Source organism: Neopsephotus bourkii, unplaced genomic scaffold (assembly GCF_033783945.1).
Source record: "Neopsephotus bourkii isolate Nb327-2 ecotype Australia unplaced genomic scaffold, CSIRO-AGI_Nbou_v1 NB_1820, whole genome shotgun sequence".
In the NCBI taxonomy this organism is placed as follows: Eukaryota; Metazoa; Chordata; class Aves; order Psittaciformes; family Psittacidae; genus Neopsephotus; species Neopsephotus bourkii.
In genome coordinates, this window is record NW_026902293.1 from 3,923,513 (window position 1) to 3,944,500 (window position 20,988).

At 41.9% G+C, this 20,988-nt stretch overlaps 1 protein-coding gene across 8 annotated transcripts in view; it reads left to right on the forward strand.

Annotated features, from left to right (window-relative positions):
• Positions 1-15,600, forward strand: part of CHD7 (chromodomain helicase DNA binding protein 7) — a 136,049-nt gene extending 120,449 nt beyond the window's left edge. For 6 of the 8 annotated variants that reach the window (XM_061342815.1, XM_061342813.1, XM_061342816.1 and 3 more), the window contains 15 exons: positions 377-466; positions 1,015-1,118; positions 2,512-2,641; positions 2,916-2,988; positions 3,201-3,255; positions 3,977-4,205; positions 4,364-4,572; positions 4,715-5,392; positions 5,808-5,968; positions 7,599-7,826; positions 8,055-8,498; positions 9,080-9,301; positions 10,251-10,391; positions 10,877-10,981; positions 11,738-15,600. In XM_061342815.1, the coding sequence (XP_061198799.1) occupies positions 377-466; positions 1,015-1,118; positions 2,512-2,641; positions 2,916-2,988; positions 3,201-3,255; positions 3,977-4,205; positions 4,364-4,572; positions 4,715-5,392; positions 5,808-5,968; positions 7,599-7,826; positions 8,055-8,498; positions 9,080-9,301; positions 10,251-10,391; positions 10,877-10,981; positions 11,738-12,691 (3,823 nt within the window). In that variant the 3' untranslated portion in view covers positions 12,692-15,600. The remainder of the gene's footprint in view (positions 1-376; positions 467-1,014; positions 1,119-2,511; positions 2,642-2,915; positions 2,989-3,200; positions 3,256-3,976; positions 4,206-4,363; positions 4,573-4,714; positions 5,393-5,807; positions 5,969-7,598; positions 7,827-8,054; positions 8,499-9,079; positions 9,302-10,250; positions 10,392-10,876; positions 10,982-11,737) is intronic. The other 2 variants (XM_061342818.1, XM_061342817.1) reach the window with 2 other exon arrangements.
• The last annotated feature ends 5,388 nt before the right edge of the window (positions 15,601-20,988 follow it).

The following is a 20,988-nucleotide window of genomic DNA, read 5'->3' on the forward strand; positions in this document are numbered from 1 at the left end:
AGCAGAACAGTTACTGAAAGCCATCTGCTCAGTTGTTTACAAACTTGCTTCAATACTTCAGAGGCAGTGGTAGAGTACGTGTCTAAACTTCACAAGCTGCACTAGGTAGAACTAAATGAAATGCGGCGGGGCCGGGCTGAGCTGGGTCCCTCTCTGTGCAGTGTAAGCAGTTGCCAGGCAGGCCTGTTGGAAGCCAGCAGAAAGCACCACACAGAGGTGATTATGTGCCACCATCTGTCACGCTTCAAGCCTACCATACAGCATGGCTAATCAGCCTTGGCAGGATGATGGATGAACAGCAGCAGCTGCCAAAAGCCACTGTTGGCAAACAGTCCTGAAGTTAAGAACTTTTTTCCCCCTCTGCCTTCCTCTCCAGGGTCCTGCTGCGTGTCCGCATGCTCTACTATCTACGACAAGAAGTTATAGGGGACCAAGCAGACAAGATCTTAGAGGGTGCTGACTCAAGGTTAGTGCAAGTGCAGGTTGATTTTTTTTGCTGTATGACGGTGGTTTTTGTAAAGTACATATACTGTAGTAGTGGAGCATTTAAAGGTAGTCACGGTTTATCTCTTAAATGTCTATTCTCAAGCAGCCTTAATTATTTTATCAAGAGCAGTGGGTAATTTCCTTGGGGGAGGAAACGATGTGGGAAATGACAAAGGCGGATTTTCAGTTCTGTTAATATTGAAGGATTATTCTATCTCAATTTAAAAAATTAAAAAAATATACTAAGACCTTGAATTAATCATATTTGAATAAGCATCGACATTCCACTCCCAAAATAGCTGAATGTTGGGGGTTTTTTTTATGGGGGGGGGCTTAAGGGGGATGTGTGTGTGTTTTTGTTTAACCATCCTAATTATTTTTCAAGTTACTTAAATTCCTATGTTGGGTTTTGGGTCTTCCCTCACAATTCATATTTAAAGAACAGCATGACCCCCTTCTTTATTAAAAAATAAATAAATAAATTGTCCAGTAGTGCCTTTGAGAATATATATAATGGTGTTTTCACAGTGAAGTAGATGTATGGATACCTGAGCCATTCCATGCCGAAGTTCCTGCAGACTGGTGGGATAAGGAGGCAGATAAATCCCTCTTAATTGGAGTATTCAAACACGGTAAGTGATGTCTCACTCTGAACAAAACTCAGTTGTAAAGCTTTCTGTGTGTAGGACTGTTCAGTCATAATATTAACAAGTATTGTTCCAAAGAACTGTTGGCTTGTATCTCCCTTTTTTTCTTGCCTACATTAAAAACCCTAATATGAGCTGTAAATATCAGATGCTGTTTTTAAATGTTTGCAGAACATTTGAGAAGAAAACATTGCTTTCTTGGCTGTAAATAAAACAAAACCATATTTGTTTAAATAATAGCCAAATAGTAAGATAGATCTCCATAAACTTTGCTTCCAGCACTGTTTCACTTGCTAACTCTGCCAACCAGTGTCAAAGTGGACGGTGGGCTTAACCTCTGCTATTAATCTGTACAAGTGCCTCCTGGGCTTTGTTCCAAGCAATATTTCACAAATGTCAGTGTTGAGAACTCCCGGCTCCCTTGAGTGGGATGCAGCCTTGTTAACTTTGAAAGGCTGGGGATGCAGAGCTGGCATGATATATACAGTGAGCGATTCCTGATTATAATCCCAATTCTCTGGAGATTGCAGAGGTATTCTCAGCAGCCCAGCCTGACTAAAGGGGAGAATGATGGCTTATAAAACCTTTCATGATTACAGTTTGGCTTGAGGCTCTACAGCAGTTAGGAGCAGTGTGTTGTAGTACAAATCCTAATTGAATTGTGCTGTTCTGCCTATGTACAGCAGCTCTGTGTTGTGGGCTCAGCTGAGGCAAGTCTAGTCTAAAAATCATTTTCGTGCAGTGCACTGTTGGGATCTGCCATTTTCCATCTAGTCAACTTGGGCAGTAAAAAAGCAAACAGCAGTTTGAAAACCATAGAGGGAACAGTGTCATCTTACTGACATGCATCATCCTAAACCTAATAAGACAGGTTCGTTGGCCTTACGTATAACCCATGTATACAGCATTTTTGCAGCCTACACTGAGGGTTCCAGCAGGGCTGGAGCTATAGAAAATGTGTGTGTGTGTGTGTGTGCGTGTGTGTTTCCGTTCACATCTGCATGTTTCCAGTAGGGAGTATTGAATATGGAGAACCACTGTGAAATTCATATAGGAAACTTAAAGAAGTTTTTCATTTGTGAAAGATTTTTACTTTGACTTATAAAGACATCAAATTCACAGCTTTCTTCAGTAGCTGCTATTTGTTAATGTTGTTGATGTGAAAATGTTTCTATGCAGATAGAATGTACCACTATGAAAAATTTCATTACATGAATGAAATGGTTGTTTTCAGCATGGTGACAGCTCCTTTGGTTTTATTTAAAAGTAAATCAATTAATGGAGAGGATTTTACTTCTACTGCCTAAACCTATTCTGTTCACAGTTGGTCATAGCTTTAAAAACAACAAAACACATTTGTCTCGCTCTCTGCATGCAGGTTATGAGAAGTACAATTCTATGAGAGCTGATCCAGCACTGTGCTTTCTGGAACGGGTTGGCATGCCTGATGCAAAGGCCATAGCTGCTGAACAGAGAGGGACAGACATGTTAGCAGATGGTGGTGATGGGTAAGGAGGACATGAAAAAATTAATAAACTTTATCAGCATTGTATATGTTGGCATGAGTTCATGTGTCATATCTTGCTTACATCTTGCCTGAGGATCTGAAGTGATCATACGATGTAAAAAGTACATAGAATTGTTGACACAGTTGAGCATGAAATATAAATGTGTACTATACCATACTGCTGGCTTTTGTAGCTTTCTTGCTTTTGTCCAGAAAATCAGCCCCTCTCAAAACCAATATGTTTCTTGAAAAATTGTCTTTTAAATATTTTATAGTGGTGAATTTGACAGAGAGGATGAAGATCCAGAATATAAGCCAACCAGAACTCCTTTCAAGGATGAAATTGATGTAAGAACTTCCAACTTTCTGTAATTGCAAATATATAAAATTGTAATTGATTCCCCATGTTTATTTCGAAGTGCAGTTCTTGAGAGCTACTAGATAAACACACCTTACAGGGACTGGTTGCTGCTGTGTTTGAGAGATGACATATTTTTCTTGTGAAATGGTAACATATGGTCAAAACTGAAAACTAAAATAACTTCTGTCTTCTCCCTAAGGAATTTGCAAACTCACCTCCAGAAGACAAAGAGGAGTCCGTAGAAATACACCCAAGTAAGCCTATAGTAAAGAAATTAAAAAGGCAAAAATCAACCATTTAGTGAAAGGTGGACTGTTAATATTGGCGCATGAGGGGAGAGATGGTGGGTTGGGAAAACACCACAGTAAACTTCTTGCTGCCAAATCTCTTCATGCTTCATATCTTTCAAAACCAATTATTTACTGTCTTCGAATAATTCACATGGCTTTCTGGGTTTCTAATTACATAGTAGAAATTGTGACAATAAAGACCGGATGTTTCATAATGCAGCCATTGATGGTTTTGCCGAGATAGTCTTGGAAGTTATAGATATGTTGTTTCCTCGCTTTAGAGGAAAATTGCCCCAAGTTTAAGTGAGAATAATAGAATGGGAAATCATAAGCGTAGGTGTTTCCTCAGAGGCAGAATGATCTTCTTAGTGTAATATATTTAAAGATGCATTAATTTAAATACTTACAGTATTCATAATATGTTTGCATTCATAATATTGAATTATAATGCTTGATGGTTACATCTAAATGCTTCACAAGCATTTCTGAGTTTGTAGAACTGGATGGTTTGATTGTATTTTTTTATCTCCTACCAATGTAGTTCTCCTATTTCTAATTTGCAGTGCACAAATGTTAATGAAGCATATGATCTTACCTGATAAAACAGGACTCTAGTTATTGCCATAGGAACTTTGGAATATTTAGTGGTGGTTTTGCAGTGCAAAAATACTTTTCTATTCTCTAGACAAGCACGGCGAAAGCAATTCTGAGTTAGGCCAACTCTACTGGCCCAACACTTCAACCCTGACTACCCGTCTGCGTCGCCTCATTACTGCTTATCAGCGCAGCTATAAAAGGCAACAAATGAGGCAAGAGGCACTAATGAAGACTGACCGCAGGAGACGCCGGCCTCGGGAAGAAGTGAGGGCACTGGAAGCAGAAAGGGAAGCTATAATAACTGAAAAACGACAAAAGTGAGTTTCTCAGTGGTATTTCTTCAAATCTTATTTGAGCTTTTGTGTCACCAGTGCCACTCTTCTGTTTTGAAAGAATAAACTTAAGGGCATTCAAACTAGGTTTGAGACTCTTCCTTATTCACTGTTCTCATTTCTCTTTCTTCTTCCTTGACTAGATGGACAAGAAGAGAAGAAGCCGATTTTTATCGTGTAGTGTCTACCTTTGGAATTATTTTCGATCCTGTAAAACATCAGTTTGACTGGAATCAATTCAGAGCATTTGCCAGGCTTGATAAAAAGTCCGATGAAAGTTTGGAGAAGTATTTTAATGGCTTTGTGAACATGTGTAGGCGAGTGTGCCGGATGCCAGTCAAACCAGATGATGGTAAGTTTTAACTGACTGTAGAAATAACATTAACTGTGAGGAGAACGTGAGAACTGTTGAAACTTCATTCCCAGGTGTGATGATTTTGAAATGGGTGTACATCTAGTCGATGTTTAAACAACACACATTGATGTCATTGCAGAACCACCTGACCTTTCCACACTGATCGAGCCCATCACGGAAGAGCGTGCTTCTAGAACTTTGTACCGCATAGAACTGCTGCGGAAAATCCGTGAACAGGTTCTCCATCACCCGCAGTTAGGGGAGAGGCTAAAACTTTGCCAACCAAGCTTGGACCTGCCAGAGTGGTGGGAGTGTGGTAAACATGACAAAGACTTACTGATTGGTGCTGCTAAACATGGAGTCAGTAGGACAGATTATCACATTCTGAATGATCCCGAACTCTCTTTTCTTGAGGCTCACAAAAACTTTGCTCAAAACAGAGGGACTGGCAATGCAAATACTGTCTCTTCTGTAAACCCTCTGGGTGCTGGCTGCAGTCAAACGCCACCTGTTGTCCCATCCACACCCGTACAAGAAGAAAAAACTACAGAACAAATGGAGTCTAAAGTTGAAGGGTCTGAAAATTCAGCAGCCAAAGAAAAATCTGATATCAAAGAGGAGACAGATATTGCGGATAAGGACACTAAACCGGACTGTGATGCTGAAGCTGAGCCTGGCTCTGTTAAATGTGAATTGAAAGACATAGAAATGAATACAGATGTAGACCCAAAATCTATTTCTGAGAAAGGTTCAGAAGAAGACGAAGAGGAGAAAATGGATGATGACGATAAATCAGAAGAATCCTCCCAACCTGAAGGTAATGCGTTGATCAGCTCAATTCTGTGTGCTTAGCATGAGGCCCACAGCTGTTGTAGCTTGTGCCAGCTGGTAAGTGGCACACAGCCATTATGGAGCTTGGGATGGGCTACATGTAGCAGTTCTTCTGCCCTTCCACATATCAGGTGGCTAGATAAGCTTTCATGAAAGCCATCCAGCATCAGCAGGGTATTCCCCCACAAGGGATGATTTCCAGGATAGCTTACTGAGCCAGTGAGCATGGTCTGTATGCCAAATGCGTAAGGCTAAGGCTCTGCTGTAGTAATTTCTGAACAAAAGCTGGAGTTACAAATGTTGTGTCAAGACTTGGTTGTCTTAACTTGTCTAGCTGATTAGGTTGATATTGGGTGGTTGGGAGCTTCTGTAGTTAATACCTGGTTGTGGTTGTTACTCAGCAGGAGCAGTTTCTCAGGGTAAGAATTTTGATGAAGAAAGCAATGCCTCTATGAGTACCGCAAGGGATGAAACACGTGATGGATTCTACATGGAAGATGGGGATGCCTCAGTGGTTCAGCTGCTTCATGAGAGAACATTTGCCTTCTCTTTCTGGCCTAAGGTTGGTTAGGGGAAGAAGGGCTTGTGTCTTTTTTCAACAGAGATAAAATAGGATAAATGTGTTTGCAATGTAACAGCAACCTTTGTGTGAGTCTGCACTTTGAGTGGGCAAGGGACTTTTTACTAAGAATGATTTGTGGAATAGCATTTTATTCTTCAATTTCAGACAAATTAGCAGAGGAAATGAATTGCTGTACTCGAAATAGTGTCCTTTGGTAAAAACAAAACCTACTGACAAACACGAGTTTCTCATAAGCTCCAGAACTGTATGTCAGCAGACTTGCACCTCCATTGATGGAAGCAAACTCATAATTTTGTATTAAAGATTTTGTCTGCAGAGCAATCTGCACTGTTGAGATCAAAGATTTTTAAGATCACCTTTTCATTTAGGGGTGAGGAGATTGTAGAGAAGTGTTCCGGGGACCTATATGATCTAAACTATTACATAATGTTGACAGATGTAATTGTATTAAGGTATCCTGCAAACAGAAGCAGCAGTTTTAGATAGGATAAAGCTATATCTTATTTTGGTAACAGTGTAGGAAATTATCTAATACAATTTTTTTTTTTAATAGGAAACCCTGCCCTTTCATAATAAATCCATCCATAATTTAGTACTCTCTTTTGCAGTAAGGGCAGAGGGAAATAAAGTAGTAATAGTCTTAAGCTTACTAATCACCGTAACAGGGCCATCTGGTTTGGGACAGGGGGGGCAGGGCAGGGGGACCTTCCTCTTAATAGGCTTATTCCTGGGGAAAGCAAGCAGTCTGTTTCAGCTGCTGAGATTTGCTAGTGGCTTTGCACTGTTTTGCTGTTCAGGAAGCTACTGATGCTCGTATTCTCTAAGCAGAAGTATTTCTCATAGGTTGGAAGCTTCTACTACTTCAAGCAGGGTAGCATAGCTTGAATACTGAAACGGAAAAAATGAAATGATACTCATCTTCTTTGCTTTCAGCATGTATTTTGGAAACATGGAGTGAAATCTTACTCCAGTTACAGTGTAAAAGTAAACCAAAAAATTCTGTGTAGGTTCAGCATAAGTAGACTAATAAACACAATTAGAGATTTTTAGTGTACACGCTTCAGTGAAATTCGAAGTGATAATGGGCGTGGAATGAAAATTGACATTCATTAGATGTCCCTAGGTTGGTGCCCATTTCATAATGTTGAACTTTATTAATAGTGACGCTAATGAGGATCCACTTCCTAGGACAGAATTGCAGATTCAGCCTCTCGAATCTTGAGAACTGCAGCTTTAAGATAGTGATTGCAGATGTTTTGATTTTCCCCACCTAACTAACTGTTGATTCTGCTGACTGCTGAAGTTCTGAAGTAAAACAGCACCGAGTTTCTGTTAGATTTGTCAGTTACTACATTGTCATACAGAAAACTTGGTCTTTCTCCTTTCCCCCAATGGAAATGCAGCTTTTAAATTCTGGTGATGTTTTATTCTACAAAATTGGCTGCGTATTAGCTTCTTGTAAGGTGACCACTTTACCCTGACCTGAAAGAATATTTGGTTTTGAAAGTACTTATTGTGCTTTGGAAGCTGGAATGTGTCATTACACTCATTTGAGTTCAAAAGGCAACTTTCACACTAAAGGTTCATTACTTACTTTCCCGTTACGCAGGACCGAGTAATGATCAACCGATTAGACAACATCTGTGAAGCAGTGCTGAAAGGGAAGTGGCCAGTAAATAGGCGCCAGATGTTTGATTTCCAGGGGCTCATACCTGGGTATACTCCAACAGCTGTGGACAGCCCTCTACAAAAAAGGAGCTTTGCAGAGCTCTCCATGGTTGGTCAAGCCAGCGCCAGTGGCAGTGAAGATATTACCGCTTCTCCTCAGTTATCAAAGGCAAGACTGCATCTTTTTCTTGCATAAACCGTTTTATCTTGCATGCATTTCTTTTGCATAATAGAAGAAATACAAAAATAGCATATCTATACATAAGATAGGAAAAATAAAAAAGTGTTTCCTTGAATAAAATGAAGGCTTTGTTTTCAGAGTTAGATGTTTGCACTTTTATTGCAAATTCAGCAAACTGAACTTTGCTAATGTTTGGATATGCCCATTTTTCATTAGGAAGATGCACTCAATTTGTCAGTTCCACGTCAGAGGAGGAGGAGACGAAGAAAGATTGAAATTGAGGCTGAGAGAGCTGCCAAAAGGAGAAATCTTATGGAAATGGTTGCCCAGTTACGTGAGTCTCAGGTGGTCTCAGAAAATGGACAAGAAAAGGTTGTAGATTTATCAAAGGCCTCACGAGAGGCAGCAAGTTCTACCTCGAATTTTTCATCTGTTACTTCAAAGTTTATCTTGCCTAATGTCTCCACACCCGTGTCTGATGCCTTTAAAACTCAAATGGAGCTGCTGCAAGCAGGTCTTTCACGCACACCCACAAGGCATCTACTAAATGGCTCTTTAATAGATGGAGAACCGCCCATGAAGAGGAGGAGAGGAAGGAGGAAAAATGTAGAAGGACTTGATCTGTTATTTATGAGCAACAAACGGACATCATTGACTGTAGTAAGATAGCAACCTTTTTGTCTCATATTTGTTCTTCTGTGTCTAGTACTTTCTGAATGTGAATTTAAAGTGTCATCGTGCTCTCCCTAATAGTAATGTGCAGTTTTTTATCCAGTTAGCTTTTTCCTTTGTGTTCAGACCTGCTACTTCTTGTGAACAATGTTTTGTTTAGTTCAAAATCAAGTTTTTACTCTAGCAAATTGTAGCTGAGTTTTAAGTAGCCTATACTTTCAAAAAGATGTTTGTTTGTTTGTTTCCAAAACATACTGTATTTATAACAACATACATTTTGAGGCTTAAATATGTCTTTCTTACTGTGTAGGAAAGTGATGGCCTTGAAGGCCATTAGCTGGAAATACACGAAAACCACTCTGTCTTTAGCTGTATGTTCTTTAACATTCAAGGATGTTAAATTTACCAAATTCCCTAATGCTGTGGTATTTCTTTACATAGTGTGAATATTTAAACCCCATTTGTGTATGCAAAATGTCCTTGAGCATTTAGCTTCAGTCCCTGAAATTATTTCTCACAGGTAATTGTTCCCTTGAAGTGAGAATTAATACAGACGTTAATGTTTTCAGGAGGATGCAGAAGTGACCAAAGCTTTTGAAGAAGATATGGAAGCCCTGCCAGCAAGGAACATTCCATCTCCTGGTCAGTTGGACCCAGACACTCGTATCCCTGTAATCAATCTAGAGGATGGGACCAGGCTGGTTGGAGAAGATGCTCCTAAAAACAAGGATTTAGTTGAATGGCTTAAATTGCATCCTACTTACACTGTAGATATGCCAAGTTATGTACCAGTAAGTATGTGATTCTGGAAGTGTTCTTGTATTATATTAATCCAGAAGTTAGTTTTATGGAGTTCAAAATCAACTTCCCCACATTTGGGCATAGTCATTGGATTTTGTAACCGTTGGGTTTTCAGTGGGGGGTTTCTCTTTAGGCACTCTTACTATAAACACCCAAGTTAGTGGCATTGGGATGTTTGGGTTGCTTTTTTTTCCTTATTACCTGTATATAATAACGTGTTAACACAGTGTTCCTGTCAAGTTCTGCAGAATTTCTTCATCTGACAAGAAAAAAGACTTTTCTGAGATAATTTAGAATCATAGAATAGTTAGGGTTGGAAAGGACCTTAAGATCATCTAGTTCCAGCCCCCCCTGCTATGGGTAGGGACACCTCACACTAGACCATGTCACCCAAGGCTCTGTCCAATCTGGACTTGAACACTGCCAAGGGCGGAGCATTCACAGCTTCCCTGGGCAGCTCAGTCCAGTGCCTCACCACCCTAACAGGAAAGAACTTCTTCCTTATATCCGATCTAGACTTCCCCTGTTCAAGTTTGAACCTATTACCCATTCTCCTGTCACTGCAGCCCCTAATAAAGAGTCCCTCCCCAGCACCCTTGTAGGCCCCCTTCAGATACTGGAAGGCTGCTGTGAGGTCTCCACGCAGCCTTCTCTTCTCCAGGCTGAACAGCCCCAACTTTCTCAGCCTGTCTTCATACGGGAGGTGCTCCGGTTCTCTGATCATCCTCGTGGCCCTCTGGACTTGTTCCAACAGTTCCATGTCCTTTTTATGTTGAGGACACTAGAACTGTACACGATACTCCAAGCGAGGTCTCACGTGAGCGATTTGAAGCTAAAGTAATTGGTCCCTTAAAATGGTTCTGTGAAAGGGTTCCATGATAGGTGATTTTTGTCAAGAATGTGAAAAACTAAAAAATAATCCATCTCTCTTTTTCCCAGAAGAGTGCAGATGTGCTGTTTTCCCCATTTCAGAAGCCGAAACAAAAACGACACAGGTGTCGAAACCCTAATAAACTGGATATAAACACCTTGACGGGAGAAGAAAGGGTACCTGTTGTAAATAAGCGAAATGGAAAGAAGGTAAAAATTAAATTAGTTCGGGGGGGGCTTTAACAGTGTCTTTGCATGTGGAAAGCAGGTTTTCTGTTCCCAAGATTTCTTTTTGAAAGTTTAATAATTTGTCACTGGCAGTTACTGCAATGTACCACCCAATTCCTTTAATTCTTTTTGTGCTCTTCTGATGTGTTCATATTAATCACTTGAGTAAGTAACTCTTACTTTTTGAAACTATATAGCATGGGTTTTTTCCTTATTTCAGATACTAATTTCATTAGTAGGTCTGCCTAAGCTGCAGCATTTTACTCTACTTTTAAAACATGATCATCTCAATTCTAGTATCATTAGGTGGTTTCCATGTAGCTTTCCGCAGTCTGAACAGAGTCTTTATTGCCGTCCTTCAGAGATGAAAGTGCACAGATAAGAGAATGTCCATATAAATAGTTGTTTGGATTTTGTTTGTGGTGGTTTGCTTTGTTTGTAAGTATTAACCCTGTCTTTTGCATTAGATGGGTGGAGCTATGGCCCCTCCAATGAAGGACTTGCCAAGATGGCTGGAAGAAAATCCTGAATTTGCTGTTGCTCCAGATTGGACTGACATTGTTAAACAGTCTGTAAGTGAAACTGTCATTCCATGCTTCACTGTAGATCATGGGATGGAAAAGTTGAAGGCTGTGTAAATTGATTATTAAGTCTTTATCTCATAGCTGGTTTTGAGCTGATGAAATTGCATTGTCTGAGTGGGAGTTACCCACCTCAGGGGGGATAGTGATAGGAGGCTGCTGCAGAATGGACTTGAAGTATGCTCCTAAAATCAACTACAGTAAGGCAGCCTTCAGCATTTGTTTTGTATTTTTTTTTCTTATAATCAACAATCCTTAATAAATGCAGGTGTTCATATATTAGGAACTATTAAAGAAATGCTTGTCGTATTCCAGATAGAATTTATCATCTTGATAACAAGTGCCCTCAAAGGATTATGTTTTCTGCCTTTTTTATTTTACAAGTGTTGTTTGAAAAAAGGGTACAATTCTGCAAATACTTTGATAAAATATACTGTAGCACAGTATGAAGTACAAAATGGGGGGGGGGGGGGATATTTTTATGAAGCTACAGAGTTTCAGCATGTGTGTTTTACTTACCTGTGTAAATGTAAAAAATCTGTGACTTTGCTTTCTTCGGGTATTTTTTACATGTTCTACTGCCATTCAGTTCAGTAGCTAGCTAGTCAGGATTTGCCAGGGGTGGAAAACAAACTGCTTTAGCAGTATGATGAAATCAGTTCTGTTTCTTCAGTTGTCATCAGATAACTGCTGAAAGCTATAAAAGCTAATGGAGAATAAAGCTTGTTTTTCGTCTTCCCTTTCCAGGGTTTTGTTCCAGAGTCCATGTTTGACCGTCTTCTCACTGGACCTGTTGTGAGGGAGGAAGGAGCAAGCAGAAGAGGAAGAAGGCCAAAAAGTGAAATTGCCAAAGCAGCTGCAGCAGCTGCTGCTGTAGCATCAACTTCGGGAATCAACCCACTACTAATGAACAGTCTGTTTGCTGGAATGGACCTCACAAGCCTCCAGAACCTACAGAACCTGCAGTCTCTCCAGCTTGCAGGCCTCATGGGTTTCCCGCCAGGGCTAGCAACAGCTGCTGCTGCTGGGGGGGATGCTAAAAATCCAGCTGCCATGTTGCCTCTGATGTTGCCAGGGATGGCAGGATTGCCCAATATGTTTGGACTAAGCGGATTGTTGAATAACCCGATAACAGCTACTACTGGAAATGCCACTACTGCTTCCAGTCAAGGAGAGACTGAGGATGGCACTTCAAAAGCTGAAGAGAAGAAAAATGAGAATGAAGAGGAGAACAAAGACTCTGAGAAAAGCACAGACACTGTTTCTGCTACTGACTCTGCAAATGGATCTGTCAGTGCTGCTACTGTGGTGACTACCGCCACTGCCACCACTACCACCACCACCAACACTGGATTGCCCACAAACCCTCTGGCCTTCAATCCTTTCCTGCTGTCTACCATGGCTCCTGGCCTCTTCTATCCATCTATGTTTCTACCTCCAGGACTGGGAGGATTGACTCTGCCCGGTTTCCCAGCATTAGCAGGACTTCAGAATGCAGTGGGCTCCAACGAAGAGAAGGCTACTGACAAAACTGAAGGAACTGCCTTTAAAGATGAAGAAAATCTCGAAGGCAGTGATGCAGAGGAGAGCCTTGATAAAACTGCAGATTCCTCTGTTTTAGAAGATGAAATAGCACAGGGTGAAGAATTAGACTCACTTGATGGGGGAGAAGAAATAGAAAACAATGAAAATGATGAATAACCAGTACCAGTTACAGTAAAGTGTTTTAAACTTTTGACAAGTGGTAGTCCTACTGTTTACACTCACAGTTAATGTCCATACTTAGTTTTTATAAGCTGTTCTGTAACATAGTGTAGCAAAAAAGAAAGAAGTTCAAGTCATGTTATACAGATGTGTCAAAAGGTATCTTGGTCATTAAGTATTGTGCAGTGCATTATTTATTATCCCTAGGAGAGATGAAATTTGAGAGGTGATCATGTCTTTTTAAGGAAATTGACATAATGCTCTGCTTTTTTGTTTGTTTCTTTTTTTTCTTTTGGTACCATTGGTATTATGAATTAAGCAGCAATTTGCAATCAAGTGGCACTAATAGAAGGAAGTGCTGCTTAAAGGAAGGATGAAGTTACGTATTTAATTTTTTATTTTTATTTTTGTTTCTTTTTTCTTTTTTTTTTTTTTTTTTTGCTGTGAAGGTCAAGATGGAATTTACCATACATATCGTACTCGCGCTTCATTTTGACTGCATGGGAGTTCACCCGCTCACGTGCGCGCACACCCCCACACACACACTCTCTCTCTGACAATCTTCATGATAGTGTGAATGTCTCTGTCTTGAGACGCAGCAATAATAAGGCAGCTGTTGAATGTGAAGAGTACCTTTTGGAAATTAACCCGCGGAGGAAGGTTCTTACAGGATAAAGCTACAGTTTAATCGTCTCGTGATCTTGTAATGCACTGGTATAAAGCAAAAAGAAAAAAAATCAGGTACCTTTTTTAAATTAAAGGACTTTGTTACTTTAGCCACAAAGCTAAACAGCATTACCTCAACTCTAAACTAGCCTTGAAGTTTACAGACATGACTTTGTAAATGTATTGTTTTTCTTTGTTGTGATGTCTTTTTATTTTTTTTCTTTGGAAACTGCTATCATGTAAGATAAGATGTAAATTGCTGCCAACTGTAGTAATGATGCTTTTAATAAAAGTGACCCATGATATGCAGAGATGTAATTATAGGAGGTAGTGTTTAGGGACATCAGAATTGGTGTTCACTTTCCATATTTGCATTGTGGCTTTTTTTAATAGTGATTTTTTTGCTATATTCTTTATAGATTAGAGGCTGTAAATGCTGAACTGGTTGTCTTCAGGGGGCTAGGCAAGAAGAAAAACCTTGAATTACCTTCGTATTTTCCACTCTGAGTAACTGCAGAAATGCACGCTAAAAACCCTACTTTACTCCTTCAAAGGGGCATGAGAGACTGAGAATACTTTAAAATGTGTTCAGCGTGTGATAATGTGGTACACTAAAGAACAAAAGGGCAAAAGAAAAATGAGGCTTTAATAGGCACAATATCTAGGTCATTTATCCTTGGTTAATGGGTAGAAAAACACAATGCTGTAGTGACAGCAAGGGATACAAAGGCTCTGTGGTATCCTGTAGACCAGAGCTTGTGATGCCAGAAACCACTGTGTCAAACAACCTACATGAAACTAAAACTGACCCACTTTTCTTAAAAAAACAGTGCCTCTTCTGGAGAGTTACTGATTTGTACCCTTTTGTGACCTTTTGATATTCGAGATAATGTGCCATTTGAGGATTTCTGTTTTCACAGTGTTGTCACCTTGACACAGACATACACAAGCATCTTAAGAGTGAGGATAAAAGGCTGGATTTGCAGTGGAGTACATGAAAAATGAGCTATTTGAGTGGCCAGCTGTGGGTGGACCCCCATCTTTAATATTATCTGTGCTTTTGGGATGCTGGGGAGCTGCAAACCTTGCTCTCATGTCAGCTGTGAATTTGCACAAGAGCTCAGATAGACAAGTCTTGCAAGGCCAAAATTTGGTCCTGAGGGGGACATCTGAAAAGGGGTGAACTTGGCCAAGAACGATTCATGAACGATGAAAGTGGAGGAGAAATGAAGGCTCAGGAAGTGAGTTTTGTGTGAATGAATCGCAGGCAGGCACCGTTAAAGTGAATAGATGTCAGGATGTCTTGTACTGCCACTTAAATAGATCGTACAGAGTTAATGAAGGTCAGGAAGGATTCCCCCCACCATGTACATCACTGAACGGTTGACAAGGTGCCTCTTTCTAAAACATCACATGCAGACTGCGACAAAAAGGGAGAGGCTGAAAGCCAAGGTACAGGTGTATTACATGCTCTGTTGGATCTGTTCGAGCTGTTAAGTCAGTTAAATGCTTTGTGTCTTATTTTTCCTTCTGCCTACAGAATTCCCACTGTAAAAGTTGGTAGGTGTTTCCCGTTGGCTGTATTCCAGCCATTTTATTTGGTAGATAAATTCAGTTTTATAATTCCCAGCAAAGATTTACACAGACTAATGACATCCTTTGGGAGGACCCTTTTTAATTGGCAAGACTAGAAGTTATATTGTTAAATGCCACACTGTTCTCCTCTGTCAAAATCAGGGGGATACTCTGGTAACCACCTATCTCTGCCTATAGGTTTTTGGTGGGGAAGCATCCAAGGCCTGGCACAGGGTGTCCAAGTGATAAGTAAGTGCACTTTACCCCTTTTATAGGTGTTCCTTGATAATGGTATTGCTCATCTGCCTTTCGTAATCACAGAAAAAAAAACCTGGAGAACTGTTGCAACAGAGTGAATGCCATGGCAGTGCGGGAGCCTCCGTGCTCTGCTTATGCTTTCCCACCAGCCTTGCTTCCTACAAGCCAAACGGACCACTCACCTGTTGAAAAGAAGGTGACATTTGATTTTTTGGAAGGGATTTGGGCCCCTGGTATGAAAAATGAAGTGGGGGGGATTGCCATCTAATGTCCGAGAAATGTATTACATGAAAATATGAAGGTTTTTCTTTGATTTGACACAGAGTTTTTACATGTTAATTATTGCAAAGATTCTCACAGAGTTTTTAAATGTGTCTAAATGAATAAAAGCTTACGTCAGATGCTTAGTTCAGATACTATTCTGCACTTGATTCACATCTGGAGCACCCTTCTTGTGTGTCTTAATGAGAAGCCTTCTGTTTGCCACCAACCATTTTTTGCTGTACCTCCTAATGGTCATGGAAACGTTAATAGGGTTATCAAGGAATACAAATGACTCTTTTGTTGTCGCTTTCAGGAAGAAAGCACCTGTGTCACAGTGCAGCAGTGGTCTGCATCTGAACCCAGCCTTTCCTGGGTGCATGGTGCGCAGTCCTGCCAAGGGAAACAATCCAACAACAGCAAACCTGATCAAGCTGGTAACAATGTTTTTAAGAACTGGACTGTAAAGGAGAACTGGTTCAAGTACGAGTGTTGAAAACTATCACTGATGAAATAGCAGACAAATCCCTAAACTAGTTCCAAGTATCTTGTGTCAGCTTCAGTCTCTTGTTTCATATCAATGTCAAATGTCAAAGTGTACTGCTTATTGGAGTAACACGCACTCCTGCTGAGGACCTTTGCTATTGAGAACAGCAAATTAAGCACTTCTCCATTTGAAAGAGGGTTAAGATTTGGGGGGAGGGGGGGTTATTAATCAACTGTATTTTTAGTATTAAGCTTCCATTGAATTTTGTATTGTATACAAAACTGCTTGGGGTGTTTAGGACTGCTGTTTCTCTGCACCATGTGTTTCAGCTATCTCTGAATCCTCAGTGTCAGAGCTGGGGGTCTGGTAATGTCAGGGCACCTGAGGGCTCTTGGCTCTGCTGCCTTCAAACTCTTCCCTGAAAGGTGCCAGCCCGTGAACATGTTCCCACTCTGCTCAGTGGGAGCAAGTGCTGGCTGCAGGTTTTGCTCCTGTCCTCTGTAAATCACCTGTTGTACCCTTCCTTGGTGTCAAGTGATGATGCCTTGGAGAGACTTGAAGTTGGTTCCTTACATAGGGAGATGATGTTTCAAGCATCTATTCCAATCATGAGCTTAGGTCAGCCGTTCAGAGGAAAATACATGAAAGAAATTATATTTGAAGGATTGACAGTTGCTGTGATCAAAGTTGGATAGGAGTTTTGGGAGCAATTGGACATCTGAATGTAAGGTGAATGTCCCAGCTCAATCTGCATGCAGTTTTAGGTAATAGATTTGGTGCCAAACAGCAAGTATTAAAGGTAATAAACCTATAGTGCAAAAGCATATTTTCTAAAGCGGAATAAATCTCTCACTGAATGGTTTTGGTTTTCCAGCTTTTACAGATTGCTGTCACACCAGTAAAACCATCAAATCTTCATCTTTTTAGCTATTTGTTTAGCAGTAGCTCAGTGCTGGTAATTTCCAACCTGTTACTTGTGCTCCCTCAGTCTTGCAAGTTGGAGACTTCATTAAATCCTGGTAATTGTAGTCTACATTAAAACTGAAAACCCTTTCCACCCATTTAGGAAGTTTGCTGGGTGTATGCAGATGCAAGCATTGTCAACTGGGGTCTCACCGCAGCAGCTCCTTTCTCTTTTAGTTCCAGCTTTTCATATGTAAGCATTATTAACCTAATGGGCAACATACAGACGCTGAACCATGGATTCATATGTCATTTGGGCAGTTGAATCCATAAACTGAACAGCCAGCCACCCATCAGCTTTAAAACATCTTCAGGAACGGTGCTCTCTGCGGGCCATGAACGGTCAGTTCGGACAACAGAGCTCTTGCAGCTCTCCTCTTCCTGGGCAGTGCTTTGACAGTCCAGTGTTTCCGAAGTCCCAAGAACCTGTGGGCTCTGCAGGCTTGCGAGCTGGGAGCAGCAGCCGCTCTGGTATCAGTCTCCTCCCACAGGGTTTCTGCTATTGTTGAGCCGGGAAAGGATTTGCATATCTGTGGCTGCAGAGCTAATGTTCGCTCACTCTGCTCAAGAGGCCCTGCAAGGAAACTCCATGAGCTGCCTTTTTTTTTTTCCTCCCCTTTCCCTCTTTTTCTTCCTTTTTCTCTAAGGGCTAGTAGAAAGTAAGAGACAGCCATTGTATGTCACTGCAGCAGCATTGTGCCACACCAGACAAAGATGGCATATTTCTCAATCCATAGTTTCTGCTCCTTCAGCCATGGCTGGCTACTGATGAGCAGCTGTGCAGATTCTGAATAGCCCAAGGCATTTCCTAAAACCATTAAAAATATGAATTTTCCCCAAACGTGTGCCAAACCCCTCCCAAAAATATGTGGCAGGAGGAGGGAAGTGAAGCCTTTGCTTTTTGTCCAAATATGTTTTCCTGAACCCAAACTTTAAAGGCATGCCTGCTTTCAGAGAAAGTGTGTAGGTTCTCTCAAACATATCACCTGGTTCCTGAATGACTTGCATAAGTACTGTTCAGAAGATTAAAAGAAGAAACCTTGGCATTTTCTGTAAGGGTTTTTGTGAAGAAAAGAGGTGAAAGCAAAAGGTTTTAACGAAGCCATATAATTTTGCTTTATGAGCTGGACAGGTGCTCGTAATAAATTGTTGGAGAAAATGTTAAAACTCATCCCTGTTCTTCATCTGCCGTGCATCTGACATTTCCAAAATATCATTCTGGGCTGTCACTGTAAGGATATGCTTTTTCCTCCCAGTCGTCTTCAAGTTCTTCCCAACCAGACTGGCCATCTTCTGCTGTCTCAGTCTGCAGCAGGCTTGCCATCTGCTATATGGCTAATCAATTCACAAAGGTGCTGCTGGGCAGTGCAGACTCCCTGTCCTCTGCCAATATTTTCTGGAAGTTGTCAAACATAGCTGAATTTGTTCTCAGCTGTCACAATCATCACATTGATTCCAGCTTGTAGCACTCTAGTGACCAGTGGGGTATGTGCTTTGTTTTGCAAGCAGTGTTTGCTCTTTTGTGCCCGTTTACTTAGGCAGGAGTGATTGCTGGAGTCAGATGTGGGGAGCCTGCCTCCCCGGCTGCAAGTAGACAGTGCCCACTGACTGTCTTAAGTAGCCTGCTCCCAAGTTTGAAGGGTGAGCCTGTGGGCGCATTGGCAGACCAGGGCTCCAGATTCAATTTCTAATTCTGTCTGCTTCCCCGAGGCGGTTGCTTTAATTGCATTTCCAGTCTTCAGAATGGAGAGTGACACTTGCCTTCTTCACAGAGATGTTGCGAGGCTAATGTTAGCAACAATCATGTGGTACTCAAGCCACCCTGATTAGGACTGCCTGGGTAAGAGACTTCAGCTCATCCTTGAACATGACAATCTTCATTACATCTCTGGCTGTTGTAATACAGCCCCCTCCATCAGTTGATGCCACTGATGGCAAACCTGCTACCCCACTGTGAGGGGCCAAACCTGTCAGCTTCTCCTTGCTGTCTCCTGCTTCCATGGAAAACCATGTGCCAAGCTTTGAGTCTCACTTCTCACTGTCCTGTTGAGTCCTGCTTTCAGGGCAGGGCTACAGCTATTGCTACTGGTTGTAGCTTGCTACCTCTCGACCTTGGGTATATACTTTTTGTTCTGACTGCGTAGTACATCATAGAAATATGACCATAAATCAGCACACTGAATTCTTCAGAAGGAGGGTTAGTTGTCATCCGCATGCAGAAAGTTCACTGCCCCGGACTTCAAAAGAGCAAACTTTGGCCTCTTCAGAAACATGCTCAGTAAGGTTCCATAGGATATAGCCCTAGCAGGCAGGGGGGCCCAGTACTGCTGGTTGATATTCAAGGATCACCTGCTTTAAGCTCAGGAGTGTTGCGTCCCGACACAAAGGAAATGGGGCAAAAAGGCCAGGAGGCCTCCATGGATGAACAAGGAGCTGCTGAGAAGACTTAGAATTAAAAAAGAATTTTATAGAAGGTGGAAGCAAGGACATTCTGGGAAGAATACAGGGTTGTTGTCTGGGAAGCTAGGGACCAGGTTAGGAAGGCTGTTAGAATTAAACTTGGCTAGGGATGTGAGAGATAACAGGAAGGGATTCTATAGGTATGTAGCAAACACAAGATATAGACTAGGGACAATGTGGGCCGTCTCCAGAAGCTATCAGGAGAACTGGCTACACAGGATTTGAGAAGGATGAGGCTCTCAATGACTTCTTTGCCTCGGTCTTCACTGGCAAAGGCTCTGACCACACCACCCAAGTCTTGGAAGGCAGATGCAGAGACTGTAAGAATGAAGACCTTAGGTCCACTGTAGGAGAGGATCAGGTTTGAGATCAACTTAGGAACCACATTCCATGGGACCTGACGAAATCCATCTGCAGGTCCTGAAGGAGCTGGCAAATGAAGTTGCTAAGCCACTGGCCCTCATATTTGAAAAATCGTGGCAGTCAGGTGAAGTTCCCGATGACTGGAAAAGGGGAAATACAACCCCCATTTTCAAGAAGGGGAAAATGGATGACCTGGGGAATTACAGACCAGTCAGTCTCACCTCTGTGCCTGGCAAAATCTTGGAGCAGATTCTCCTGGAAGGCATGCTAAGGCACATGAAAACCAACAAGGTGCTTGGTGACAGCCAGCATGGCTTCACCAAGGGCAAATCCTGCCTGACCAATTTGGTGGCCTTCTATGATGGGGCTATGGAACTGATGGACAGGGGTAGAGCAGTTGATGTCATCTACCTGGACCTGTGCAAAGCGTTTAACGCTGTCCCACACAACATCCTTGTCTCTAAATTGGAGAGACATCAACTGGATGGATGGACCCCTCGGTGGATAAAGAACTGGCTGGATGGCCTCACGCAGAGTTGTGTTCAATGGCTCAGTGTCCAGCTGGAGACCAGTAATGAGTGGTGTCCCTCAGGGATCGGTGTCGGGACCGGTCTTGTTCAACATCTTTGTTGCTGACATGGACAGTGGGATTGAGTGCGCCCTCAGCAAGTTTGCTGATGACACCAAGCTGTGTGGTTCAGTTGATACGCTGGAGGGAAGGAATGCCATCCAGAGGGACCTTGACATGCTTGTGAGGTGGGCTGATGCCAACCTCATGAAGTTTAACCATGCCAAGTGCAAGGTCCTACATCTGGGTCAGAGCAATCCCAGACACAGCTACAGGCTGGGCAGAGAAGAGATTCAGAGCAGCCCTGCAGAGAAGGACTTGGGGGTGCTGGTTAATGAGAAACTGAACATGAGCCGGCAGTGTGTGCTTGCAGCCCAGAAACCAACTGAATCCTGGGCTGCATCAAGAGAAGCGTGACCAGCAGGCCGAAGGAGGTGATCCTGCCCCTCTACTCTGCTCTCGTGAGACCTCACTTGGAGTACTGTGTGCAGTTCTGGTGTCCTCAACATAAAAAGGACATGGAACTGTTGGAACAAGTGCAGAGGAGGCCACAAGGATGATCAGGGGACTGGAGCACCTCCCATATGAAGACAGGCTAAGAGAGTTGGGGCTGTTCAGCCTGGAGAAGAGAAGGCTGTGAAGAACCTTGGGTGACATGGTTTAGTGGGAATTGTCCCTGCCCACAGCAGGGGG